The sequence below is a fragment of the Dryas octopetala genome, chromosome 7 (assembly GCF_963921425.1).
Source record: "Dryas octopetala chromosome 7, drDryOcto1.1, whole genome shotgun sequence".
Classification (NCBI taxonomy): Eukaryota; Viridiplantae; Streptophyta; class Magnoliopsida; order Rosales; family Rosaceae; genus Dryas; species Dryas octopetala.
In genome coordinates, this window is record NC_141372.1 from 1 (window position 1) to 27,712 (window position 27,712).

The 27,712-nt window shown below is 36.8% G+C and overlaps 4 protein-coding genes and 1 pseudogene across 5 annotated transcripts; 2 read left to right on the forward strand and 3 right to left on the reverse strand.

Annotated features, from left to right (window-relative positions):
* Nucleotides 1-23: 23 nt before the first annotated feature.
* LOC147277964 (protein root UVB sensitive 1, chloroplastic-like) lies at nt 24-1,611 on the reverse strand. Its single transcript, XM_086252394.1, has 3 exons — nt 849-1,611; nt 477-752; nt 24-151 (listed from the first exon to the last, which is right to left on the reverse strand). Exons 1-3 carry the CDS (start codon nt 1,542-1,544, stop codon nt 74-76), a joined length of 1,050 nt encoding a protein of 349 aa, XP_086108520.1. The 5' UTR covers nt 1,545-1,611; the 3' UTR covers nt 24-73.
* A 2,472-nt stretch (nt 1,612-4,083) lies between these two features.
* On the reverse strand, nt 4,084-9,533 carry LOC147277965 (GDA1/CD39 nucleoside phosphatase family protein). 2 transcript variants are annotated; one of them, XM_086252582.1, is made up of 3 exons: nt 7,032-9,533; nt 5,556-5,890; nt 4,084-4,500 (listed from the first exon to the last, which is right to left on the reverse strand). In XM_086252582.1, the coding sequence occupies exons 1-2, from the start codon at nt 9,001-9,003 to the stop codon at nt 5,580-5,582; spliced, it is 2,283 nt and encodes a 760-aa protein (XP_086108708.1). In that variant the 5' UTR covers nt 9,004-9,533; the 3' UTR covers nt 4,084-4,500; nt 5,556-5,579. The 2 variants fall into 2 exon arrangements, 1 of the variants encoding a protein (XP_086108708.1); XR_015123612.1 differs by lacking the exon at nt 4,084-4,500 and adding an exon at nt 6,238-6,340 and having other exon boundaries at nt 5,752-5,890.
* Nucleotides 9,534-9,793: 260 nt separating this feature from the next.
* Nucleotides 9,794-11,422, forward strand: LOC147277966 (conserved oligomeric Golgi complex subunit 6-like; annotated as a pseudogene).
* Nucleotides 11,423-15,669: 4,247 nt separating this feature from the next.
* On the reverse strand, nt 15,670-19,456 carry LOC147277967 (alpha/beta-Hydrolases superfamily protein). The gene is made up of 6 exons (XM_086250857.1): nt 18,995-19,456; nt 18,612-18,723; nt 18,246-18,339; nt 17,897-18,074; nt 16,442-16,511; nt 15,670-16,126 (listed from the first exon to the last, which is right to left on the reverse strand). The coding sequence occupies exons 1-6, from the start codon at nt 19,423-19,425 to the stop codon at nt 15,818-15,820; spliced, it is 1,194 nt and encodes a 397-aa protein (XP_086106983.1). The 5' UTR covers nt 19,426-19,456; the 3' UTR covers nt 15,670-15,817.
* Nucleotides 19,457-20,943: 1,487 nt separating this feature from the next.
* Nucleotides 20,944-27,592, forward strand: UMAMIT2 (nodulin MtN21 /EamA-like transporter family protein). Its single transcript, XM_086251655.1, has 7 exons — nt 20,944-21,360; nt 22,180-22,242; nt 22,410-22,526; nt 22,681-22,966; nt 24,912-25,067; nt 26,687-26,838; nt 27,119-27,592. The coding sequence occupies exons 1-7, from the start codon at nt 21,122-21,124 to the stop codon at nt 27,327-27,329; spliced, it is 1,224 nt and encodes a 407-aa protein (XP_086107781.1). The 5' UTR covers nt 20,944-21,121; the 3' UTR covers nt 27,330-27,592.
* Nucleotides 27,593-27,712: the final 120 nt, after the last annotated feature.

Genomic DNA, 27,712 nt, shown 5'->3' on the forward strand with positions numbered 1-27,712 from the left:
TGCCATTTGCATGTTAAACCCAATTCCATGCAAACGAATGGAAGTAAGAGGCTTCCAAGCTTCCTAAAGTCAATCACATTTCAAAATATGATACCTCAGCAAAGTTCCTTTGAGCAGCAAAACCAGCATAGAAACAGCTCCTGGTAGCAGCCTGTGAAATGATGGGGTTAAACTTTCAATAAGTGTGCATCATTAAATTGGATGAATGTGAGGGTGCTTACAGTGGGGCATCATAAAATGATTAACTACTGGAATTATATAGGATGCCAAAAAGGTTCATTCAACACAAGATGTACTTTTATAAATAACAGCACTATAGTAAAAAAAAAAAACAGTCAAATTATTGCATATGTACTAAAATGCAAGACTGTTTATGTGGTAAAAATGCTCTGAAAAATAAAAACTGAGAATAAAAAATAAAAATAAAAACCACTTGTCATTCTACACAAGTCGCAAAACTGAAATTAGAAAATAACCTGAATAAGTGCAGCAGCTGAGCGCCCTGCACCTGCAGCAGCACCAATTAAAAGAAAAAGATGGGGAAATGCAGGGGTGAGCATCTCCAGTCCAAAGGCAGCATTTTCAAGAAGATCAGCAAACAACCTCCACCCTTTTGGATTGACATCAAAATGCCTTCCATATTTGGAGAGCATAATTTTGCTGAGGTATCCAATTCCATCCTTAAGGACCCAATTGACAGCAGCAGCGGTTGGAATAGCTCCTTTTCCCAATCCAACAGCGTAAAGCAAGGCCTATAAATACCAAAAAAAGAAGAAAAGAAATGCAAACTCACTATAATATTGAGCAAAGATGATGGTTAGGTTAGGCATGCTAGGAGAGGGAGGTACCTGAGTGGCAAGGACTCCACTAATTTGGCTGGCGACGCCCTGAACTCCTCTCCATAGAGAGTAGTCCAAGTAATCGCTGGTAACGCAGTGGGGAAAGCCTTCTGGGAGCATCAATCGCATAAACAGATGTCTGCATTGCAACCAAAGATTCCCAACACTTATTGAACCATAACCAACACCGTGAGCAACAACAAAAGCATCCTTAACAAAATCAGGAATAAGCTTGGTCCACTTGCCTCCCCTCACTTCCCACACAGTCTCACACTCCTCTGATGCCAGCGCATAAGCCAATCGGAGGTGACAGAAACAACATGCCACAGAGCAGAAGACGAGGGAGAAGAAAAAGGGGTGATGAGACTGGCCAGAAGAACCCGAGGAGGAACCACTATCCTCATGCCACCCCCATGAGGATGACCCAAATAGGTTACTCCAGCCGCCGCCGCCGCCGCCGCCGCCGTTGTTGCCAGAGTCACAGCCGCCATTGCCCAGCAGGATAGTAGGTGCATTAAATCGTTTTGAAGGCAGCCCATGAACGTGAGATTGTGATGCCTTGAGAAGAAGCGAAGACAACAACACTGGACTGGATTTTAGAGCAGATGACCATGGCGCACCAGAACTGCTATCACGGACGTAAGTAGGTGGTAGAGGTGGTGTAATGCTTCCTTGGACGCACAAGGACTTGCAAGCGCACCCCATCTCTCCTTCCTTTCCCACTCACCCGCTTCCCTCTCTCCCCCTCTTTTTCTAACTTTTTCTTTCCTTTTTTTTTTTTCGTTTCTACAAACCTAATCGTGCCGTCTTTGCACGGATACGGATACCGCCTTTCTAAGTTTTATTTTTTCGGTCTCGGGTCGGGACCAACTTTATATTGTTTGCCGGCACCATTAAACTCTTAAAAAAAAAAAAAAAAAAAAAAAACTCTTAAAGAGATGGTCCCTAAGTTGTAAATTAAAATGGAAAATGACATGTACACTAAATTTTGTTCATCAAATTTATTTAATATGATGTGTCAATATTATGTTAGGATTAAATAATGAGCCAGAGTGAGTCCAGAAAAGATTGATGCACTATGCATCTGTCAATTAGGTCTTAAGGATGGAATTGGATACCTCCGCAAAATTATGCTCTCCAAATATGGAAGGCATTTTGATGTCAATCCAAAAGGGTGGAGGTTGTTTGCTGATCATCTTGAAAATGCTGCCTTTGGAATGGAGATGCTCACTCATGCATTTCCCCATCTGTCTTTTAATTGGTGTTGCTTGCACTTATACAGGTTATTTGGTAGATGTAGCAATGCTTAAATAAAATATTATAATAGGTGCACTACATTTTAATATAATTTTTGTAACATATTTTTAATAGAGGTGAGATCTATTTGTGTTAATCAATCTCACATTTATTAGAGATTAGAGAGGTGATACCAAAATATAATATAACGAGGATTACTCAAATATAGTGAACAAAAGCATGACAATATTTTTGATTGTTATGAAGCTATGTTGTAACTTGTAACTTGTATTTTAACTCTTCAATTGTAACCTTGCTATTTTTTCGCCAATTGCCCATATTGGCTATTGTTTAATACAATGACTTCTATCATTTTATGTAGCGTGTTTGGGAATGAATTTGAAATTTTATACCACATTTTGTGTGCACATTTTTAGAAATGCATTAGTTTTTACATGATAACGGAATATTAATGAAATGTTGAATGAGACCCCAACTCGAATTGTAAAAGTCAAACAAAATTTAGATGTTTTCAATTAAAATTTGGGTAATGATATGGGGATTATGTCATTGTACCACATTTGTGGTATCACATGATGTGGTTTCCTAGTCACTCTTGATCTCTTCATCTCTCTCTCTAGTAAGGATGAATAGGAAGCCACATCATGTGGTACCACAAATATAGTACAATGACATGATCCCCCTAGCATTACTCTTACAATTTTAATAGATTCCATAGAAATCTAGGTATCCCTAACTCGATTTTAATAGATTTCTTAAAAATCCAAGTGCCCTAAAAAACTCATGGATTTTATTAAGTGGTGAATTTGGATGAATTTTGTTAAAATAACAAAGGTCATGACAATTCAAGCCCTTTCCCCTTGAATTTTGATTAATTCTATGAAAGTCAATAAGAATATCAAAGGTTTTTTTTTTTTTTTTTTTCATATTTAGTACCTAAAGTTTGACCCTTGTTTTAATGTGGTACTTAAACTTTTATTTGTCTCAATTGAATACCTAAATTTTTATTTTGTGTCTAATACATACCAAAATGAATTTTTGTTAAAATTGTTAACAAAAGTAAGGGGCAATATAGTCACTACAAAAAATATATTTTAATTATTTTCTTTATATGTTTAAAATTTAAAAAAAAAAACACAACAATTCCCCCACTCACCCCTGACCCCATGGACCCCGCCCCTTTTCTTCTTCTTCTGCAAAGGAATGGGAGAGAGAGAGAGAGAGGAATCGGTTTGCTACGTGGGGATGTATGTGTGTGCCCCTGCATGTGGTGGTTTTTTTTTTTTAATAAAATTTCTTTTAAACATATAAAATATAATAATTAAAATATAATTTTTTTGAAGTGACCATATTGTCTTTAACTTCTATTAACAATTTTAACAGAAATTCACATAGGTATCTATTAGACACAAAATAAAAATTTAGGTACTCAATTCTGACAAATAAAAATTTAAGTACCACATTAAGACAAGAATCAAAGTTTAAGTATTAAATATGAAAAAAAAACCCGTATATCAAATATATAAAATCTACAAACTCCTTTAAATCCATTAAAATTCAAATTGAGAACATCCCAACTCATGGGCTCCTTTGGATTTGCCATTCTCTTCTCTTGTGAATATATTTGTTAGTCTTTATGCATAATAAATAGGGATATTATGGGAAAGCTCAATTGATTTTGATTCGTATTATTGCATAAACAAATATTCGAATGAGAAAAAATATTATTTCCTAATTTCCATTCTCAACCTTTTCAAACATTCCAAACATTGTAATGAGAATCATTCATTTCCTTCCGCCAAAAAGAATCATTCATTTCCATCTTCTATGGAATGGACATGGGAATGACATCTCTTGAAAAACCATTCCGAGATACATGAAATAGATTTTAGGGGAATGCTAGCTTTTATTACCTATTTATTGGCATGTGACATTTCTCTTCCATTTTAATGTGGAAAGGAAAGTGTAAAAACTGAAATATTAACGTTGACAATTTGGCACACGATGAAACTATATAAACACTAACTGGATGTATATGAGGCGATTTGTATACCTTACTATAATTGCTGCCATTAAATCATCTTTCATCATTTTTCCATGTCAACAGTAAGGGGGGAGGAAAGGGAATCCTGAATCCTGTGTTAATTGACTGCTAATTTCAATGAGAGACTGCGGTACTTATATATGTTTGTTGATTGTAGAATGCCTGATCAGATCAGGCAGATGCCTCATGTAATAATGCTCAGCTGCCGTGATTGAATGGTAATGCTTGAAGATATTGGAGGTATGAAAAGATTGTTAAATACGAGCAATGGCACAAGGAGTAATTTCACAATCACTGGAGGATAGCAGTGACCATGACCCCAAATCCCAAGGAAACGGCCTTGTTAACAGGTGAATTCCCCTGCAAAACAATCCGTTGAAATGAAATGATCAGGCCGGTTCAACATTAGATCCACGAACCACAATTATCTCACCCCCAAATACAATATCTGAAACACTTCAAGATTTACAAAAGAATAAAAAAAAAAATTTGAAATTCAAGAGAACACATTTAAGGATCAATTAACACGTGAAAGAAAATAAAGTTTCTTCTGACTAAAACTGGTAACCTGGCATGATTAATAAATATACACTGTTAACAATAGGCGTAAAATTCAAACAAAAAACTGGATGCACCATAAGGCACAAACGCTGATCGGCTGATGAGAGTTGAAATAGAATTCTTGGCCTCACTGGAAAGTGCTATTTCATGTGGTAGATCCCTTTTATTGGCAATACCCAAGCAAAGAGATGCGTTTCTTATTTTGCAAGTAAGAGCACTTAGGCCTTCCACAATGCAGCCTAAATCTGATCCCCAAACTCATTTTTTGGGTATAAAATAGGTAGAGTCCAGCCACAAAGGGCCGGAATGTGATCCCCATAATTTTTTGAGACCCAAAAGCTATCCCCAATTTCTGGTATAGACTATACCCAAAACTAAATTAAATGGCTGACCCACTAACAAATAAAAGCTATTAAATAGCTGGCTCATCACCAAATTAAATAGCTGGCCCACCAACAAATAAATGGGTTAAATATTAATATCCCCATATTTGGGGCACAACACCATTGTTTTGGTGATCCCCAAAATCTATATTTTTACATTTTTTGATACCCAAAATTGATTTGGGTATTGGGTATTTGGGGATCACCATTGTAGAAGGCCTAAATCATTTAAGAAATATATGCCAAATGTGGCAAAAAAAATAAAGAAATATATGCAAAATCATCATTTTGTTCATTCCTGTTGCAGCTATACCATATTTGGATTTTTTTTTGGGGTATGCATCAATCTAATTCTTAGTTGAACTAGGATACATGTTACAAAAAGAATACCCTAAATTTTAATGGTGATTTTCATTTCTTCCTTCTCTATTAAAAGAAAATGTAACTTGAACAAGAAAGGAATGAGCATACCAAAATTTTGTAGATGAACATGCCTTAAGCTTTCACCATGTGTGCCTCAGCCAGTGAAGAATTGAGGTCTTCTCGAGATTGTGATCGCCTGCTTTGAAGACGCATCTGAGATCTGTGAGGAGACCAGAAGGAACCCATGCCACTGCTGTCAAATTGCATCTGTCCCAGATTATTTGAGGAATAACTATGGGCCATACTGCTCGTTGATGGGTATAAGGAAGACTCCATTAGCTGGATGCCACTGCCGCTGTTGAGACCATGTCCCAAGCCAAATGGTCTCTGTTGGGCACCACCTGCAATAGTTGGACTTAGAGGCATCTTTACTCTTCCATCCCCTGAAATGCCAGAGTTAACGTTGATTTCTAAGGACTAAACACGGGAAAATTATATAACAAATTAACAGTACGATATTAAAAGGCTCACGTTGGACTAAAATCTAAATCTGGTCTTTATTTTTCTTTACTTTTCCTATGTTTTTCAATTAAATTCCTCTATCTTTCAATTGAAGTAATGTGGTTCTTCCATTTACTAAAGTCAATCTCTTTTTGTGCGAAAATGTTGTTTTGGCTGATATGGCAAACACCAACGGCTTACAGGGTTATCAAAGGTCAGTCACAGAACACATGCCATGTGACTTTCATGCCACGCGACTATTGTACGGACAGCGATGCAGTCTGTTTACCTTAATATAAGGGATTAGAGCTTCAATATGCTCCCAAATGAATCCAATTGTAATCAGAATTACTTGCAATCTTAACTTAGATTATGTGCCAAATCAACAAATTCTGCAATAAAGTTATGTTTGCAGTGGATGAGACAGACAAAATTGCTCTGTTTAAAGAACTCAACAGCCTTGATTAAAATAAACTAAAAATATGAAATTAAGGTCAAACATGAGGAAGCAAAATATTGGCATGTGAATAATACAGCTCAAATTAAACTAACCGCTAGCTCAACTAATAGAAACTGGCTAGAAGAATCATCATTATTCAGCCGGATTAGAGACCACTACCTCTGTAACATTAACTCTTTTCATTCGTGACTTTGAATCAATACCATTGTTCCCACCATCTTAAGTCTAAGAAGTTTCACACTGTCGAACAAATTCAAAGGGCTCTCTCATCCCCAGCAGGTGTCACTCTCACCATTTCTATAAATAAAATATATTCATTATTTATCTTACTTTCCCCTGTACCACATGACCAACTCAACACCATCACCTCAACCACAATCATTTTATGGATATTCTCTGTATTGATTGCTTAAACCTTTGTACTACAAAACATAGATGGCCTAATAACATCAACAAAAGAAGTACCAATGCCAGCAGTAAAATTGAAATTATGACTGAAATCAGCAGTGAAGTATTGAAATTGTCAATGAAACCAGCTTTGCAATATGCAATAAATATAACAGTATCATTTGGGGACCATTTAAGAACTACATGCAAATTAGAAGTCTTGGGAAAGAGCTTACCGGGACTAATAGGACTCCAGCGCTGGAACCGAAAAGGAGATGGAATACTCAGAACGGATGCAGAAGATGCACTATTAGTCCTAAACAGCGGGAGATATGACCTCCAGAAAAATTTTGGCATCCAATTGCCAACACATGATAATGCACAAAGGAGGAAGAGGAATGAAATAAACAAAACTGCAATAAGAAATATAGGGTTTATCTTCATCTGGAGTATTTCGTAACTGCGAAGTCCCATTCTGGTTGAAAGTGCCTTCCCAGCTTCCAACAGAGCAACCCCAAGTGTCCATGTAATACTTCCAGAACCAATTATGATTTGATTATCTATAATGTGCAAACCCTCTCTCAACAAGAACACAATGTATGGTGCCCTAAAGCAGTACTGTTCAATGAAGGGCTGAGGAGCAACACTGTTCTTTGCAACTTCCCAAGTTCTTTCACAAAACTCCCGACCCTTTTCTAACACATCATCAAGCGATGCCTCTGAAGTCAAGTTGAAAAACCGATAAACCACAAAAAATCCAGAAATTGCATAGAATCTCCCATATGGACGGGGTACACCATCGGGAAGAGCACAAGGTTGCAAGTCACAATCAATTCCTGGGTTTATATTGGACCATTCTGACAAATTGACAGAAACCCTTGCAAGTTTACTGCACTCATCCCAATTTGGGGCACCAATAAGCCTCACAGGAATCCCTGCTCTACTTCCTTTGCCCAAACTCTTTTTTGCAATCACAGGGCTTCCACCTTCTTGGAATTTAGAAACACATTGAGAGCAAATGTATTGCTCCTTGTACCCGGACTGCAAGCAGGGATGTTTAAGTTCTCCCTTCCCATTTACTAATTCTGCTTTGGTGATTTCTGGAAGCCTCTCGAATAGATGAACCACAGACTTGTCAAATGCGTCGTTCAAACCATAGCCCGAAAGAGAATATGCTGTGAGATGATGGTTCACATCCCCGATTCTAAGGTTTAAACTTGTCTCTTTATGCACATGTTCATTACTCTCAAATGTAACCTGCAGTGATGAACCACCCAAGTCAAGTGCACCAAATGTTGGCTGTCTTGGTCTGGCCCCCAGCATTCCTGTGTGATGGTTAAGGGCTATCCAGCCGAAGTAAGCCTCTTCCAGGCCACTGATGATCTTAACCCAGTCTCTTTGGCACAAGAAAGGTGAATTCTTGAGTATAGACCATGCATTATCTAGAAGCCGTTTTGAATCGACACTCGGCAGTCTGCGAACCCCTGCAGTAGCATAAAGGAAGAGCGAGGTTGTCTTATGTGCGTTCTCTGGGATTTGCTTCTCTGCCCATCGAACAAGTGGTTTCAAGGCAGACTTCAATCCCGAAACATTGTGCACCAATTTGTCAAGCCCAGGCTCAGTTTCCATTCGATCATACGCTCTCCCGCTGTGTGAATTAGGTTTTCTATGAAGACCTTCGGTTAATGGTTTCATGACAATAGGAAAAGTGCCATCTTTTTCATTATCAAAGGATGCTTGATATACATAAACTCGAGTTCCAGTACTTCCACAATCAAGCACAATATAAAATTTGGGCGCTACTTTTGACCAATAAGAATAAATGAACATGGAAACCAAATAAATTAGAAAACCAAACAACAAGATACAACACAGAAGCATGAGGGCTCGAACCCACTTGTTGCGGGCAGATGTGTTTCCTCCTCCTGGGAGTGCTTTCTCCTTTGAGAAGCTGGAGCCAGCAGTTTCTCTCTGTAAAGAATGAGGGTGTTTGGAATGGGTAACAAGGGGATCTTCAGGATCGAGCTGATGATAAGCTGAGAAATCTTGGAGGGATGATGATAGTCGAAGATTGTTATTGTTTCGTGCAGGGTTGGCAAAAGCAAAAGCATGAGCACAAGTTTTGGGAGGCGATACCGTGGAACACTGAGGATTCGACCAACGATTTGATGCGGCAGAAATGATATTGGCAATTCGACCAAACACCATTTTTTATTAATTTCGGTTGGTGGTTTTTTGGGGCTAATTCGAGCAGTTACGAAGAAAGAGATGGAATCTCAACATACCCAACAACATCAATCGATCACATAATATGACAGAGTTGAGAAATTTATGAAAGCAAATATAACATAACCAATAACAAAAGCAAATTTAAGTACTCAGGGTTAAGTTGACATCAAGTCTAGATCCGGAGTGACACTATAGTTGGGTACTAAGAGCACACAATCCATAATAGATTGAAGAAACATAAAGTAAGCGTAAATGCTCATACGAAGGGAAAGAGCAAGAGCAGGTGGCTAATTACCTAGACGGGGGAACCTAAGGAAGCCGAAGAAAGGATCGGGAGGAGGAGGAAGACGAACAGAACCATGAAAATGCCTCATTTTTATGTACAATGCTTACACAGTACTCATCACTGGAGATATTGATCCTCCCTCTCTTCTCTGAGAAGTGGTCTCCGGGTTGTTCAGATCCAACCACAATCAGAACGCAAGACCTCTCTCTTTTCTTTTCTTTATTTTCTTCCCTTAACGTAAATGTAATTCCTCCTTTCAATTTACTTATTATTTCATTAAAGAATTGCTTTCTTGCAAGACAACTAATGTGGGAAAAAACTGCGAGCCGTTGGATCAAAAGGACCGTCCAGGATTAAAAGACCTCTTTAAAAGTTAAAACACCCAGGACTTTCGACCCATAAATAGATAATACCACCCAGGACCCAATACCCATTTGCTTCTAAAATCACCGCCCATCGGATGAAAAAAAACCCAAAGAATTCATTCACACCCATCTGGTATGCCATCTCAGCTTGATAAGAGGGGGAAATGGGGAAGCTGGCGAGTGGCGCCGGAACTCTCTCGGAAGTTGAGGAAGGTGTTGGAGTGTCGCACCGACTCTCCCGATGTGTTGGCGTCTCTCAACACTCTGTCTTGGTTCTACAACGAAAACATCCCTCAGTCGCGGTGGAACCTCAGATCGACCATCAATGTGGAATTCCTGGAAGCCTCCCAAGCAGCCGCCCAGCAAGCCTTGGATCTCGTGGAGGATGAGGGATCAATGCCTTGGCCAATTGCTGCGGCAAGACGGCCAAGGCTCTCAGCAGCTGCAACACTACCACCCAAAGGCGAAAGGCCCAAGCACGAGCTCCATGTCACCACCCAGAGGCAGCACATCGTGCCCTGCTTCCTCTGTAATTACCAGCTCTCTAGCCAAGCGGTAGCGTAATAGGATATGCGTTGAGACTTGAGAGTGAATCGAAATGAGGTCGATTGATTTATTCATGTTTGGTAGATAAATGCACTGAGTGATGAAGAACTGAATGACAACTTCTTTCTCACGTTCAAGAAATTCATGCCAACTGCAAACTGTTCTTGAGGACACATCACCAGGTACTCTCTCTCATATATGAAATTCTGAATCTAGGTAACATAAGGGTGATACTCAATTACTATTTGCAGCGTGCTGATCTGGAGCTCATGGATATGATGGCTATCTACCAAGAGGAGGAGCGTACGAGCGCCTCTGCAGGTTTTTCTTCTCTGATCATCGTCCATAATATACATATATGTTTATATACTGATTGATTCAATTTTCTAACACTAGCATAGTAGTAGTATGCTACTTGGATAGATGAGATATGATAAATATCGTTCCTTAATTACTCCCTCTTCTAGGTGGGTTCAGGCGGAATGTACAAAACTTGGTGACTCTGATAATCCTCAAGTTACTGATCTTTTGAAAATGGCAGTGTGTTGCCTCAAGGAAAGGCCTGTCCTTTTCAAGTATTAGACAGTTTATCAGCGCTCTTACATGTGGAGGACCGGGTGGAGTTCCACGACCCATTGAAGTTCATGCTCATGATCCTTACGATATGTTGGGGACATGCTAGGTGGTTATATCAGGTGTGAAAACAAAGGCCTGTTAGTTATGTTCTATTTGTACATCATAATTCATCATCTCTTAATTGTAGTTTCTTGCTCCGTTTACTCCGTGTGAAAATTAATTTTTAACTTTTCAGTCAGAAATTGAGAAATGTGGTAGTCTCCAATTTGTTTGATATGTTGAATAAAATCTAGGAATTTTTTTATATACAGTAACTAAACTTTGACCTTGTCTTAATGTGTACCTAAACTTTTATTTGTCCCAATTGAGTACTTAAACTTTATTGAAGTGACTATATTGCCCCTAACTTTTGTTGACAATTTTAACAGAAATTCATTTTGATACCTATTAGACACAAAATAAAAATTTAGGTACTCAATTGGGACAAATAAAAATTTATATACCACATAAAAGTTTGGATACTAAATATGAAATAAACCCTAAAATCTCTTACTTCAATAATTGCAGATATGCGAGCAAGCAGCAGGGGCACACAAGTCCAAGGGAGTTGGCCACTGTTCAGTAAATCATCAGTTGATGCACTAATGTCCAGCAGTGCTGCCCGATCCCCTCAGGTTTCTACTAGTTTTTTTCTTTTCTCAATACTTGCCCAGCTGTCTGATTGCAAGTTATCTTGATTGGCCTACTGTTATTTTTTGTCGTAATTTTCATCAACTCTAGTGTTTTGAATTGTTCCAGGTGCAAATGATGACAAATATCAAATAGATATTTCAACAACCTCCCCTTTCTCAAGCTATTTTTTAAGATTTTCTGTCACTCCCTCTCATATTCTGCCCAATTGTTTTGTTCCCATTTGTGTAACTGAGTTTAGTTAAAACTAAAATTTCTAGCTTATCATGCAGCCATCACTTTTCTTAAAAAACTTGTCAAGAAATGAAACTTCTACTCTTATACCAAAGACATTATCATGACTATTCTTGAGATTTAGATATACTAGCCTGTTGGCATGCTCCCTTAGCACACTAAGATGATTTTTCTTTTGCACAATTAAAATTATTTTTTGACTAACGGAAACAAAAAGAAACAGAAGGTGATGAATTAATGATCAAAGAGAGAAGAGAGAGGTGAAGAGAGAGATGGGGTGGAGAAAGAGAGAGAGAGAGCGGTGAAAAACACCATAAAACTGTAGTTAGTGGGTCAATTAGTTTCTTATTTTTAAATTTTATATAAATGACTCTACTCTTTTAACCTTTAATAAAGGTTTGTTTGTTTCTTTTTTTTTTTTTTTGAGAAGACAAGTTTTGTTTCTTTTAATAGCTTGCTTAGCAAAAGGTATTCTTGGTAAACCCAATTTGATGAAGCCTGTAATACTAGGGGTGGGCATAATAACCGGCGCACCGAAACACCGAACCAAACTAACCGTAAAAAAACCGAAAAAACACCGAGTTGACCAAAAAGTCAACACCGTAAGAGAAAACCGAACCAAACCGTATATGGATGGTTCCGGTTTCGGTTTCATGCTCATTTTACTCGAACCAAACCAAACCAAACCGTGTCATTTTTAAAAAATATAATTATATATTTTTATGCACATTTTATACATTTTTGTACACATTTTATACATTTTTAAACACATTTTATACATTTTTATTTTTGACCCTAAAATATATTTTATATAACCCTATGAGTTTAATATTATATATATAATAATGTTTTAGTATATAATTTTAATTATATCTTATATAATAAAATTAGTATATTCTATTTCTATATACTCTATAGTCTATAGTCTATATATAATAATGTTTTATACATATAGAGTTATATATAAACTTAGTATAGTTAGTTATATATAACTATATAGTTAGTAACTTAGTATATAGTTGTATACATACTACAATAGCTATATATAACTATATAAGTAATATATAATTATAGTAGTATATAGTTATATATATACTATACTCATTACTCTATAATAGCTATATATAATCTTATATATAGTTATAACTTATAATCCAAATTTGCCCAAACCCCAAACAAAATCTCAATCTCCCCAAAAATGCCAATATGAATAATAACTCATTAAACCCAGAACCATAGTGGAGAACCAAACCGAACCGAACCGCACCGCACTTTGAATGGTTTGGTTTGGTTTGATTTTTCTCCTTCCTTTTCGGTTTTTAGCACCGAACCACACTGTATAGGAACGTCCGGTGCGGCGCACGGTTTCGGGGGTGAACCGGGCCGAACCGCACCGTGCCCACCCCTATGTAATACTAAATACAAATAAGAAAAAATTAGAATTTAATCCTTCTAATATTTCTTATTTAGAAAAAAACCTTATGGCTTTTTTTATTTTTTCCAAATAAAGCCTTATGACAATTGCCTTATCAAAGAAATATGTCATCATTTTTTAATTTTTTTAGGGCATAGGGTACGAGTTCACCTTATACCTTCCTATGATATAAAATTAGGTTTGTGGAGGCTGCATGCTAGATTTCTCAAAATCTCAGAGTTAAAATCTAATATAAGGCCGATAAATCAGGGCTTGAATAAGTAAAAATACATTACCGAACACTCGAAAATGGTCACCAAGTGCTCAGCGCCTGAAATGTGTGAAAAAAATATAAATTAATAGATCAATATTATGTAAGATGGAATGGTTATAATATTATTAGACTTTAGTTAAAATTTTAAAAGTCATAAGGCTTTAATCAGTAAATTATAAAATTAAATGACCTAAATGAAAGTCTCCCCAAATAAATAAACACTTGTCAAGATTAGAAGCCTATGTTTGGAAATAGAATATTATAAAAAGACCTGCTGTGACAAGGGAAATTGGTATAATTAAAAAAATTAAAAAAAAAATAAAGAACAAATTACAATTTAGTACCTCAATTTTACGTGTTATTTCAATTTAATACCTCAATTTTTAAAACTTGCAAAAAAGTAGCTCAACTTTCATTTTGTGTCAAAATAGTACCTATGTTAGTTTTTCTGTCAAATAAACCGTTATCTGCTGACGTGGCAGGGGTATTTTCGTCATTTTCTTCACATTTAAAAAATAATAATATTTTTAAAAACTTTTTAATAAACAAAATTTTAAAATAATTAAAAAAATTTCTAAAAATAATTAAAAAATTGCTGAAAATTTCCCCCCACCACCACCCAATCCCAGCCCCTCCCCTCCCCCACCCAGCCATCCCCCACCCATCCCCTCCCTCCTCCTCCCCGCCCCACCCAGCCAACCCCCTGCAGCCCCCAGCCCGCCCCTACCCAGCCTCAGCCCCCTTCGCCCATCCTCCCCCTCTCCCTGCCCCAACACCGTCGCACCCCCTCCCCTCAGCCCCATCCCCGTCGCACCCGTCACCCCCTCACCCAGCCCCGCCCACCCAGCAGCAGCCCCCCTCGCCCCTCTTTCTTCTTCCCCTACCCAGCGCCACCCCACGCAGACCCGCCTCGCCCAGCCCAGCCCCTCCCCCAGACCAGCTCCTCCCCACCCAGCTCCCCCCAAACTCGATCCACTCATCCCCCTCGCCCGGCCAGGCCAGCCCTGACCCACCTCCTTCCACCCCACCCAACTCCCCCCAAACCCGACCCACCCCCTCCCCTTCACCCACGCAGACCCGCCCCAGCCCTAGCCCTGCCCCGCCCCACCCCACCCCACCCAGCCCCGCACAGTCCCTCCACCCCACCCACCCCCCCTAGATTTTTTTTTAATTTTTAAATGTTTTGATTTTTTTAAGAAATTTGTTTATTAAAAAGTTTTAATAAATTTTTTAATTAAAAAATTTTAAGAAATTTTTTAATTATTTTAAAATTTTGTTTATTAAAAAGTTTTTAAAAATATTATTATTTTTTAAATGTGGAGAAAAAGACGAAAATACCCCTGTCACATCAGCAAATAACGGTTTATTTGACATAAAAACTAACGGAGGTACTATTTTGACACAAAATGAAAGTTGAGGTACTTTTTTGCATGTTTTTAAAATTGGAGTACTAAATTGAAACAACACGTAAAATTGAGGTACTAAATTGTAATTTTCTCAACAAAAAAATACAGGTCCTTGTAATTGTAATAATTTGCTCTCATGATTCTTGTTTATAATTCATTATTTTCCTTCCTATTGCCTTTTTCATGGATTGTTCCAGTTCAGTGAAACATTGTAAGATTGCCCTCATCAATTGCTCGTGCGCCATTTAGCAACCATTGCTTGGGCATGAGGTTGCAGCGGAATACGTGAAGAAACTTGGGGTGATGATAGATAAACATGTATAAGCCCTGGTACAAACTGAAGGAATTTTTTGGGCTTATTTTGGGAAGTGAGTGTTCCCCTGCCTGAATTTCAGCTGATGCAGGTTGCAAAGTAGCATCCCGAAGCGTGTATCCAAATGGCTAGATCATTGGCTTGCTATTTGTACACATTTATCTAACTACATTAACTGACCATCTTATGTGGTCATGTCATGTCAATTAATAAGATAGGTTGACATAAATTTTAGGTTTTAATCATTTGTATATTTACTCATGTCATTAATTGCATAGCATCACCACGTCAATCAGCTACTACATAAGGTGGTCAGCTAATATGATCAGATTATGTACAAATAGCATTACTCACCGGGCAAATTATGGATCTTAAGAATGGCTACCCATATCTAAGTCATTGGCAAGGCATGGCGCTCAGCGTAATAAACGTATTTTCTAATTAATTCCTAATTTGTAGGGATTTAGTTGATTCTCAATTTCTCATGATGTTAGGCTGTAATTCTTCCCCCCTATCTACGCTTTTACAATGGTTTAAATGGTAAAAGAAGTTACATCCAAGTTGAAAAAATAAAAAATAAAAAAAATAGGGCCTGCATTATGATTGTCTATCGACAAAAAATTTAGAATGTTAATGAAAAGGTCTTAGCAGTTGGAAACAACTCATTAGTATACAACCCAATTCTCTGATCAAGTAGAAAGGCGATCCAACCAGGGAAGAAGTTTTTCATGGACTAACTCAGGCCTGTCATCGTGGGGGCAATGTCCAACCCCTTCTAAAACAAAAAGGCTCACATAGGGTAGTTGAGAAGGCAAGGAAGCGAAGTATTTGCCAATAGGCCCATCAAGGGGAGTGAATGTGTCTTGATTTCCCCATAAAACTAGTATAGGTACGGAGATTCTTGGCATCAACTGTACTGGGTTTGGTCCTGGTGGGCCAGTCACGATAGAAACGAAAGCATCCAGTGCCCCTGGGTCGTACGTTGGTTCCATAATTATCTGCATTTTTTGTGAGGTGAAATAAACAATCATTGAACTAAAAATAAACAACCAAAGTATGAGTACAAAGAGTCCCTCTATTTTCAAATTTATTAAAAATTCCCTACCTATCCTTGTATAGTTGTATCAATGTTTTTTTCTTTTGTGTGTATCGTTGATCTCCTATTTCCAGTCTGATCTTTAATCCAATTTTTGACATTAAAAACTTTTGTTTGGTATTCGTTGAAATTTAAGTGAAAGAAAAGGTATTTTGAAGACAAACTCTCCCTAGCTAGTAGCTAGAACTAGCTCGGAGGATGCATGGGAATGGGGTACCTCTACCAATTCGTCATCCACGGATTCCTTGTTCCCATAAACAGACAATAAAATATTCCTTACATTATCTCTGCATCAAGCACTGCACATTGTCAGATATACTCACAGCGTTAAATATGTATATGAAGCTTTCACTAATGGATCGCTTAAATAAGGTGATAATTTCAATATTTTTTAGAAACAAAATAACCAATTTATTTATTTTTTATTTGTTACTGTTAAATATATTAAGGGTTATTTACAAATAAATCAATAAAACTTTTGAAAATTATATATTTCTTAATGCATTTTTCCACATTTTAGAATGCACTTTTCCATAATTCAATTTTGGTCACCATTGACTAAAATGTAAAAATATAAATTACAATAGATCAATAAATATACATTACTATTTATACTTATATTTGTATTAGATTTGCTTATAATTCGAAACCTAAATGCTAAGTCATAAGATTCAGAACTCTATTTCTACACTTATAAGTAATTAAAAAAACGGAATAGGCAAACTAGTATTTTCTAACGCACAAAAATATATGACATTACCTTTACCAAAAAATATATATATAACATCCCTAGTGGATTAGGCCTATTGACTAAATTGAGATAAAATTTCAAAACTCATTAACTTTTTTAGGAAAAAAAAAAGACTCATTGTGACTATTATGTAAGGAGATGGATCTATGACAATATATTTTTTGCACAAGTTTTGACACAAGTTTTTAATGAGGCCTATTCCATATAGGATTTCAACTATCCAAACCGTTTATTTTGTAGGTTTCACTTAAAACATCATCCAAAAAATTAGGTAAATTGAAAATTATTTACCTACAAAAATTAAATTGTCAACATTTCAAGTATTTATTTTGTTGACTAATATTGACCATTTAATTTTTGTAGGTAAATAATTTTCGATTTACCTAATTTGTTGCAAAGATAATATTTTAATATAGACAAAAAAATAGACGGTTCAGATCGTTAAAATATTATATGGAATGGGCCCCATTAAAAACTTGTGTCAAAGATATGGTGCCACGAATCCATCCTCATTATGTAATATTGAAATGTTTTATTGATTTAAATGAAATTTGTTAATATATTAAAAGTTTTATTTGTCTAATTTTTATAAAAAATAATCAATTGCAGTAAAAGAATATAGATGGTTCCGATCACAAAACTATATTATGGAAGGAGCTCATATTATTTAAGGGATTTCTTAGTAGAACCTCCCTCTAAATATATTTATACAATAATACAATAGACACCAACTATTATTCAATTTTTTGTTCAGCAATATGACATATGAGATTAGTACTTACCATAAATAAATGAGATCAGTAGTGTACCCAATTATTGAACAAATAATAAAATATCACCATTAGTTGGAATCCAAAAGGCTTGAATAATCGTTGGATTATAAGTAGAATACTCTGTTTACTTTTTAAAAGAATAGAATACCTCTGTTTGACACGCTCAAAAATTGCCGAAGCAATTCGTGGTTGCTTCAGTAGTAGATCAATCAACCAAAGCAAAGGTAACAAAAGCTTGATCCTCCAATCATCAATAATTGCCTTGTTATTCATACCACCAGCACAATTTAAAAGCACCATCCCTCGCACGAGTGCTTTATTAGATTCTAATTGGACAAAACAAAATTAATAAAATAAGGCAAATTAAGCATAACCTATTCAAAGGACAAGTAACTAGATCCAGATGGAAATGATTGTTAAAGAAACCATCGAGATATAATTCAGACAAATCCACAAAGGAACGAATTAAGTGGTTAAAATGTCTTAAGCACACGGACCTGAGGCAGCAATTACACAAGCAAGGCTTCCGACAGAGTTCCCTATCAACACAGTTGGCTTCTGGACAACTTCATCCAAAAAATCCAAGATTAACTGTTTACAGTTACACTTGAGTTAGCAAGATATGTTTACAATGTTAAACACGTTTGTTTAATCATTTGATTAATCGGTGATCATTCAAGTATTTAGGACAAATAAGTTTTCATAAAGATGATTATCAAAATTATACTTAAAAATAGACAATCCAAATCATTAAAATACATTAATCTAGTAGAACATGCAATAGTTCCTTGTTAAAGAATCATTAGTAGAAGGGGCCAATATAATCTTATTGACAAAATCCGACTCAAAGCATGCATGCATACCTGAGCCCATTTTTCCATGGTATATGAAAAGCCAACTGGCTTATCTGAGCCACCAAATCCTAGGAGGTCAATAGCATAAACGGTATGATTTTGGGCCAGCGTCCCGATATTTCTGAGAGAATTTCAAATAAGTAATCATTTGGAAAATATATATATATATATGCATACTAAAGAGTTCATTTGTTATACTGTAAATCAGAAGTCATTCATTAGATTGACTGTAATGTGACAACACTAAATAGGTATAGGTTGTAGGATAGTGATTAAGGAGTTGGGATTAATATAAAATGACAAAAGAAGATACGCGTGTGTGTGAGTGTGTGGGTGTGTGGATAGGAAGGATGAGTGGCTAGTATGCATGCATAGTAGGACAAAAGACAAACCTGCGCCAGTGAGGGATGGAGGCACCGAAGCCGTGAACAAGTAGTAAAGCAGGATTTGGATTTGTATCTGACACTTGTTTTTGCTGTTGATGATGAGGATGAGAAACAAAGTAATTGATGGAGTATCGACCCTTCCATTTCCACTTATTGCACTTCTCCTTAATCTCTCTCAACTCTACTTCCAATACATCGCCAGCGCCTGTAGCTGCCTTTGCAGCTGTAGAAGAATTGAATTTCACGATGCTATAGACACTATTGTTGAAGGGAAGAACAGTCATACTATTAAGATGGCTATTTTGAACAAATAAGACACCCCCACCACATCTAAGCAAGTAGGTTCTCCCTTTCTGCTTGTTTGTGGACTGCCGCAATTGCGAATGTACCGGCGGCCCAAGCCAAAGTGAATGGGGAGCCTTTACCCTCACCCCCATTCTTTCTCCTTCTCTATCTAATTAAGCACAACTTCTAAAAGTAATGTTGTACCGCACACATTTATTTTAAATAGCCACGCACGTAATCACTTTTTCAATGGTGTTTCAAATTAGAATTACAGTGCTACTGTTTGCACACTTCTTTTTTTTTTTTTTTTTCACTCTTTTCTTACTTTTTTTTTTTATTTCACACTTCCACACTCCTTCAACAATTGAATTTTATCATACACACATCTCTTTCAATTATTATAATATCTCTATTTTATTCATTTCATACAATTTATCACCTCAACACACCAATTACCCAAAACACCCTATCAACTCAGACAAAAAAAAATAAACACACCCAGCCCCTCGACTTCCCTTACCCCGACCACCCTCATCCCTTACCCCGGCCACCTCCCTTCCTCACTCACCTGACCACCTCCCCCTTTCACCCGACCCACCCAGCCCCTCCCTTTCTCTCTCTCGAGCTCGTGCCTCTGCCCAGCTCACGCCCGACCACACCGTCGTGCCAGCTTCCTCTGTGCCGACCACCAGCTCGTAACTCAAATTGCCTCTGCCCACCACCGCACGCAGAAACCAAGGACGGCGAACTGAGACACCCAAGCTGGTTTCACGAGTGTGGGGTGGGGTGGGGTGGGGGTGGCTGGCTGTGTGGTGGAAGGATGGTAGGGGTCTGTGCCGTTCAGGGGAGCTCGCCGGTTGTCTCTGCTCACCTAGAGGTGGGCGGCGATGGCTGGCTTGGCCAAGGCTGGTCAAGAGATAGTGGGTTTGGGAGAGAGAGAGAGAGAGAGAGAGAGAGAGAGAGAGAGAGAGAGATAAAGAGAGGGGCTGGGTGGGTCGGGTGAAGTGGGGAGAAAGAGGGAGAGAGAAAGAGAGGGAGGCTGGGAGCTTCAATGTTTGGGGTGGGAGTTTCTGATCGGGTAGACAGATAAATGAAGAAAGGAGAGAGGAAAAGAGAGAAAAAAGGGTGTGAATTGTTTTTCGTCTTTTTATATTGGGATAATTTTGTAAATTCACTAATTAAGTGATGGGGGTTGCTAAAAGAAAAAAAAAAGTGTACAAATAGCATCACTCTAAAATTATGGGACACATTGATACAATCTATAATACGCATATTAAATTAACACATTATTCACAGTTTAAATTTTTTAAAAAACATTTTCTCATTTATTTAATTAAAGTATTGCTACATTTGTCAAATTTGTTCGCTAACTAATTGCCTATTAACATTTTGTTTTTACTTTATTTGAAGACTTTTCTAAATTCAAATTTTTCTTCTCCAAAATTGTTTACTAAATTCAATTCAAGCAGTATTAAAGAAGAAGCCGATTGGGAATTTCTGGAGGCAGGGATGTTCGTCACTTCTTCTTGACGTGGAAATGGATTGATGGTGAAAAAAATGAAATAGCAACGCAAATAAAATCATGAGAAAATACAATTTTTTTATGGTTAATACTTAATAGTTACAATGGTCATAATATATATAGAAAGGGAATCTCCAAAACCAGCAAATAGCAAAGGAGTCTTGAAGACCAAGGATTGCCCTACAGATAGAGTTTGATTCACACAAAATTCAACCAACCATTAACCCAGCAAACTGTCATTTCCCTTCAAATCTCGCTCTCGCTCTCGCTCTCTCTCTGTCTCTCTCTCTCTCTGACCCGAAAGCCGAAAAGAAAGAGAGAGAGTCATGGCAGCTGTGGCCATGGCAGGGGCAGGGGTAGCTTCTTTGTCCGCAGGCGTTGGAGGTGGAGGAGGAGATGTTTCGAGGGCACATGCGGCCATGGCAATGGTTCAGCTCTTCAACGGAGGGTATCATGTAATTACCAAAGTGGCCCTCAATGTTGGCATCAACCAGCTTGTATTCTGCGTCTTCCGGGACCTCCTTGCTCTTGCCATCCTTGCTCCCATCGCCTATGTCCGTGAAAAGTATGTCCTCTTTTCCGTATTTTATTTATTTAGTTTGGGCCTTGACGCCACCCATGACCCATCAGTTTCGATTCCATTTGGTTCTTCTCTCTCTCTCTCTCTCTCTCTCTCTCTCTCTCTCCCCTAACATTCATACTCTGCACGAACATTTTGACTTGTGTTCAATTAAACAAAATTCCTGTATTGGATGCTCAAACTATGATGTAAGAGACTTGAAGACTTATGTATCTTGGTATTGTGTTGTTGTTTCTACTGTTTTGGGGCATGTTTGGGCGTCCCATCTGTTTTATATTGAATGCCCCATTGTTACTTGCATAGAGTCCCCTACTTGTTAATCTATCACCTTGAAAATAACTCAATCAAATTAAGTTAAAACTATTTTTGTCAGTCATGGTCGATTCCTTGGAATTCTATTACACTAGAGATTATCACCATTATTTCTGAGTCATTGTCTCATGACCCGATGAAAGTCTCAGGTGGTCAAATGCAACTGCATGGTTTGGATTCTCGAGAACGGATAGTTTATGCTAGAACTGTGGAAGTTTAGGTCCAGATCCAAATCCATTATTAGTGGTCTTTTATTTGTGAGCATGAATGCGCTTTATATAATAGCTCAACAGATGATGGTCCATTTGTATTTGAAGCCATACTTTGGAATAAGATTGACCAATTAAACTTTTAAGTCTATATCCTAATCGTGAACACGGACCTATCAGCTTCTTCATCCTTTTGCACATGATTTTGCAGTTTATGTTTATGGAATGATCATAAATGGGACAAATATAGTACTCTATAACATTTCTCGTCTCCTGTATGTAGACGGATTCGACAACCAATGAATAGACGTTTGTTCATGTCCTTCTTCTTTCTTGGGCTAACTGGGTAAGGAAAGATATTTCAATGCCATCCTTATGGTCTTATCGTGATTACTTTTATTATTACTATTACTATTACTAGTGCTATTATTATTATAATTATATAATCTACTGGTCTAATTGATGCAACATCCCTTTGACATTTGATATTTGTTGTTTCTTTATATTAAATAGGATTTTTGGCAACCAGCTCCTGTTTCTCATTGGTCTTGGCTACACAAATCCAACTTATGCTGCTGCCATACAGCCTGCTATCCCAGTTTTTACATTTATCCTAGCTTTACTAATGGGGTCAGTTTGAAATTTTTTACCTTTATCCTAGCTTTACTAATGGCTGATGCTATGCATCTGTATATTTCTCTACACTCACAGATACATGCATTTGCATGTTTAACTTGTAGTGGATGTTACTTGTTCAATATCATATGTGAACCTGTTCATGCAGTACAGAAAGAGTGAACTTGCTCAAAACTGAAGGGCAGGCGAAGGTTGGCGGTACACTTGTATGTGTCTCTGGAGCCATATTAATGGTCTTATTCCGTGGACCTACTTTAATTGGATATACAGAGCCAGACTTTGCAGCACAAAGCGAAATAAGTGCCAGAGGTCAACCGGAGCCTGCTGGATGGTTGATGTCTAGTTTTCTGGATTTTGGGCTAGATCATTTTCATCTTGGAGTGCTATGCTTAATAGGGAACTGTATGTGCATGGCTGCTTTTCTAGCCATACAGGTGCATGACCATATACTTTTACCTTTTCTCTTGTGAAAAACATTCCTTGAAATAGTCGTTTTCTTTTCTTTCCTTTCTCCTTTGTTCTGGGAAAATATATTTTGTTTTCAATTAAAGAAGTTTGAGCTTGCTACCTAGTTAAACGAGTTCACATAATAAATATTTTGTACAAAACTTAGCATCCATGTAAACATTTTTTCTTGAGACTTTGAAAGAATCTGTTTCGAGAATTTATTGGAAAATATCATTACATCTTGGCTTTACTCAAAGTTTTAAGCCAGTATAGTTAGTTTTCTTGCTTTTGATGATATAATTTCTGTGTCTTATGTAGAGGTATGCTGTTTTTCAAGACCTGGTTTTGTAGGGTTATCATAAGCTGGCAATACCGATTACTTGTTTAGTTTTTTCTGATATGTGTGTATAACATTTCAAAAGTCATGAAGAAACAAAAATTCTTAAAAAATGTTGGTTTGCTTGAAAATCATATATGAACTGAATTCAGATGGATGCTAGATAAATTAGGAGAAAAATGCACTTCAAGTGGATGAATGTGTGTAATGTACATTTGTTTCTTATGTTGCACCAGAAATTCACAGTAAGCAATCATTCACTATGCATATTAGACAGAAGTAATTAATTGAATTAGATCATTTAGATGTGCACAATAATTTATTGTTTGATTAGCTTACCTGTCTTGGTTACAACTTACAAGTATATATCATCAAAAGCCTATATTACTATTATAGATCTTCCTAAACTGCTTTCCTCATAGTTACATTGTTAGAACTATTGTATTTGTAGGCGAAGCTTTCCCTATCTATACCCTTTCTACATTGCGTTCTCACAAGGATAGTTTTGAGCATGCTTGGGAAAATTTACATAAATTTATTTTTATCATTTATCACATACATATGAAAAGAAAGAAACTAATCAAATTGTTATAGGGGCACCTCAAATTGTTATTTTTTTATTTAATTACATATCTTAGATACAAGTACATATTATTAAAACCCTAGATCATTATTGTAAGTGTTCCTAGATAGCTGGTCCCTAGTTACAACGTTGAAACTATGATTGGTTAATGGCTACTTTTTATCTATATTTACTCTCTGTACATCGCACTCTCAGAAGAGTAGCAATCCCCACCATCTTCTGAATTTGAAGGCTACCATGTATATTTAATTAAGCAAAGCTATCTCCTCTTGTTTCTTCTTGAGATCTTCTTCGAGAGGCAGGCAATCCTTTAGACTTTCATTTTTTTAATATTTTAAATTCTGTCATCCTCTATTGCTACAAGCAAATGATCTACAAACCCTTAGCTTAGAGGGAAGCCACTGATCAATGTAGTGTAATATTTGATGTGATGTCAGGAGGTCCTACAGTTATTCTTAAATTATGAAACTTCTCCATTTTTTAAGTGCATAAAATACCTTAATGCAGGAGTAAAGTTCAAAGTACATTAAATAAGTCCATCCAAGTTCCAAGCACCACATGAAGAGTCTTTGCAGTTAGTAAATGCAGTTTATGCATTTATTTTAGATTGTTTTAGAGTCTTATATTTACTCTCTTTATGTCCTATAATCAATGTGTTAACTGTCAAGAGTTATCTTTTAGAATTCCTAGGTGTATTAATGTGGGTTTTATTGTTCATGTACCAATGACTCTAAAGGGCTACTTTGTAATCTTTGAAATTAAGTTTATGGTGAAAAATCTGGTGTGTGTGAAGCACAAGTTGACTTGGAGTGATTCCAAGCCACCTTCGGTGAGATGCCGAAGGCCGGTGTGAAGCCAGAATTTTCTATTTTTCTTTTGGAGTGATTCCATTACACCTTTGGTGTGATGCCAAAGGCCGGAGTGCGTCCGGATCTATCTTCTCTTTCCATACTCTTTACTATTGTCCTACATCATACCTTAATGCTCCATTTACTATTGCGGAAATTTTCAGGCTCCACTTTTGAAAAGATATCCTGCCAACCTGTCAGTCACAGCATATTCGTACTTCTTTGGTGCTCTATTCATGGTGGTGACTGCATTATTTATGACAAATGAGTCAACAGACTGGAGCTTGACAAGGTCTGAGCTTTTTGCGGTTATTTACGCTGTAAGTTTCCAACTAATGATATATTTACCTGAATCTGGTGTTATGCATGCCAAATTTTTCAGCTTTCTTAGTACTAATTCCTTATGTCTGAACATAGTTTCTGAATGACTATTTAATCTTGGGCTTGTGCTTGATATGCTAATGATTTTAAAGATTAGATGCTATGTATTTTGATGACACCCCATGCAGCATATTCACTAGATAATAGCGTGTGATTATGTATATTCAATAGATAATAGTGTGTGATTCTCACAAAATCGTAGAAATGATCATCATTGTCATCTTGTCGGGTATGTATGGAGTCTATAGACTATAATGGAAAATTATATTCTTTTGTAATGGGTTACTATTTAAGGAATATTTTTTGAGCTATTGGGACTTAATGAAGCAGAAGCCTAACCTTCTTAGGTGAAGTGAATCGGCCTAGGGTGCTAATTGCTGATGGATTAAATACTATGTGGTCAAGAGGGCTTAAAATTAAAATCTTAAAGTCAACTCTTTTTTTCTGGTGACCTTGGATTTTGAAGCTCTGTCAATTCTTGTTATCCCTTAAAAATCAAACGAACATTTGTTAATTAGATGAGTTTTTAAAGTTATTTTCAAATGCAAACAAACAGTTGTAAAAGTAATTTACCTCTTATTAATTATTTAATTTTGAGTTTTCAAACATGTAGCCCGATTCTTAAGAGGATGCCTGCAAATTTTGAAAGAAAAGGGACATAGATTCATCCAACAGCTGGAACTAATTATAACGAAAATGGGCAGGTCTTAATTTCAGGTTATAACACCGGACCCCCAAAAAAAACGCATCAGACCTTTCTACCGCAACTTCCATTATAGTAAAAATTGAAACAACCAGCCATGTAGATCACCGAGGATAATCAGCTATGTAATCACTCATTGACTCTGATTTTGTGTCTGTGTCTTCTTTTTATTATTCACTGTTTGACTCTGGTTGCATCATTATTAGGCCTCTAATCTCAGGTTCCAGAAACTATTCATCATTGGTGATGACTCTATGGCATGTCTATTGGCTGTTTGTGCTCCTTATAGTATCTTCTGCTTACAAGTTAAATAGATTGTAAATTTTATAAACATTTCTTTTCAAAAAAAAAAAAAACTTCTATAAACGTTTCTTTTGAATTATTTATGCATGTGACTTTTCTAGCAAATCTAATGTGAATAAATATGAAAATGGGCATATATAATATGTCCCCTCCAAGCTGGTTTAATTGTTAAAAGTTGTGAGCATCACTACTTGGTTTTCAGGGAACTGTTGCATCTACCCTTAATTATGAACTGTTGCCTCTGCCCTTAATCATAAGGCCTCTAATCTCAGGTTCCAGAAACTATTTATCATTGATGATGACTCTGTAGCATATCTATTGGCTGTTTGTGCTCCTTTCAATATCTTCTGCTTAAAAGTTAAATAGCCTGTAACTTTTATTGCAGTTATTGAATCATACTGTTAATACTGCTATAAAAATTTCTTTTGAATTATTTATGCATAAGACTTTTGTAGCAAGTCTAATGTGAATAAATATGAAAATGGGCATATATTGGCCCCTCCAAGCTGGTTTAATTGTTAAAAGTTGTGAGCATCGCTACTTGGCTTTCAGGGAACTGTTGCATCTGCCCTTAATTATGGGCTCCTGACATGGTGCAATAAGATCTTGGGGCCTGCTTTGGTTGCTCTATACAATCCACTTCAACCTGCTGCTTCAGCTGTTTTGTCAAGAATTTTCCTTGGAAGCGCTATCTATTTGGGAAGGTTTGCTCTGGTCACATCCAGTACTTCTGTGACTAAATCCTTTTGTTGGTTGGCCATAAATTTAGTTATATATATTTAAAAAATTAAAATGGTCTCATTTTATTTAATAAAATTGAGTTCTGTTTCATTATTAGTTTATTTAATTATTACTTAAAATTTTTTTGGCCGAGTCACATATGATCTTTTGTATCCTATGTTATTGTTTACTTGATTAGTTGCGGCCTAGCTGGCATTTTATTGGAATGATGCTTATTTGGTCTTTTTTTACATGTGAAAACAGTGTTTTAGGGGGATCACTAATTATTGCTGGCCTTTATGTGGTAACTTGGGCATCTTTTAGAGAAAGACAAGCAGCTTTGGGTGTTATACCTCATGTTGCTCGGGACTCCGAACCTCTCATCCACAAAGATGCAACAATTAACAAGATACCATACCAGAGAGGACACATTTTCTCAGGGCCTTCCAATTCATTACCTAAATCGTCAGATTAAGAAGTGATGTAAAGTTTTCTTAATTCTGGAATTCCGACAGTAAACCCCGTTGAGCTATGAGCCTATGATTTATGTCTTTTTTTTTTTTTGGGTTAATGATTCATGTCTTTCCGTTTATATGATTTCCTATTGAAGAGTCAGTGGAGGAGTTGCAGTTCAGTAGATATCTTTATTAGGATAGAGAAAAATATTCTATGTTTTTCACACATTTTAATCTTTGATAAAATAATATTCAACCAAAAGAAAAATAAAATATCATGTTATGCGCACTTATTTGTCTCTGATGATCTGATCCATTCAACTTCTTCATTCGGCTGTTAACCTAAATATTTCCCTTGTCTTAGCCACTGCACCTTGGTCGTGAATCGTGATTATACGCTTTG

Bases quoted from the DNA above. Each gene is read 5' to 3' on its own strand.
- LOC147277965 (XM_086252582.1), bottom strand. From the start codon at position 9,003: ATGGTGTTTGGTCGAATTGCCAATATCATTTCTGCCGCATCAAATCGT. The intron at 5,891-7,031 runs GTAAGCTCTTTC...CTGGCATTTCAG, and splicing joins CTGGAGTCCTATTAGTCCCG to GGGATGGAAGAGTAAAGATG.
- UMAMIT2 (XM_086251655.1), top strand. From the start codon at position 21,122: ATGGCAGCTGTGGCCATGGCAGGGGCAGGGGTAGCTTCTTTGTCCGCA. The intron at 22,243-22,409 runs GTAAGGAAAGAT...TATATTAAATAG, and splicing joins TTCTTTCTTGGGCTAACTGG to GATTTTTGGCAACCAGCTCC. The intron at 22,527-22,680 runs GTCAGTTTGAAA...CTGTTCATGCAG, and splicing joins ATCCTAGCTTTACTAATGGG to TACAGAAAGAGTGAACTTGC.
- LOC147277964 (XM_086252394.1), bottom strand. From the start codon at position 1,544: ATGGGGTGCGCTTGCAAGTCCTTGTGCGTCCAAGGAAGCATTACACCA. The intron at 753-848 runs GTACCTCCCTCT...TGGTATTTATAG, and splicing joins GTGGAGTCCTTGCCACTCAG to GCCTTGCTTTACGCTGTTGG. The intron at 152-476 runs GTTATTTTCTAA...ATCATTTCACAG, and splicing joins CAGCTGCTGCACTTATTCAG to GCTGCTACCAGGAGCTGTTT.
- LOC147277967 (XM_086250857.1), bottom strand. From the start codon at position 19,425: ATGGGGGTGAGGGTAAAGGCTCCCCATTCACTTTGGCTTGGGCCGCCG. The intron at 18,724-18,994 runs GTTTGTCTTTTG...AAATTCTCTCAG, and splicing joins TCCATCCCTCACTGGCGCAG to AAATATCGGGACGCTGGCCC. The intron at 16,512-17,896 runs GTATTCTATTCT...TGCTTGATGCAG, and splicing joins TTTGAGCGTGTCAAACAGAG to AGATAATGTAAGGAATATTT.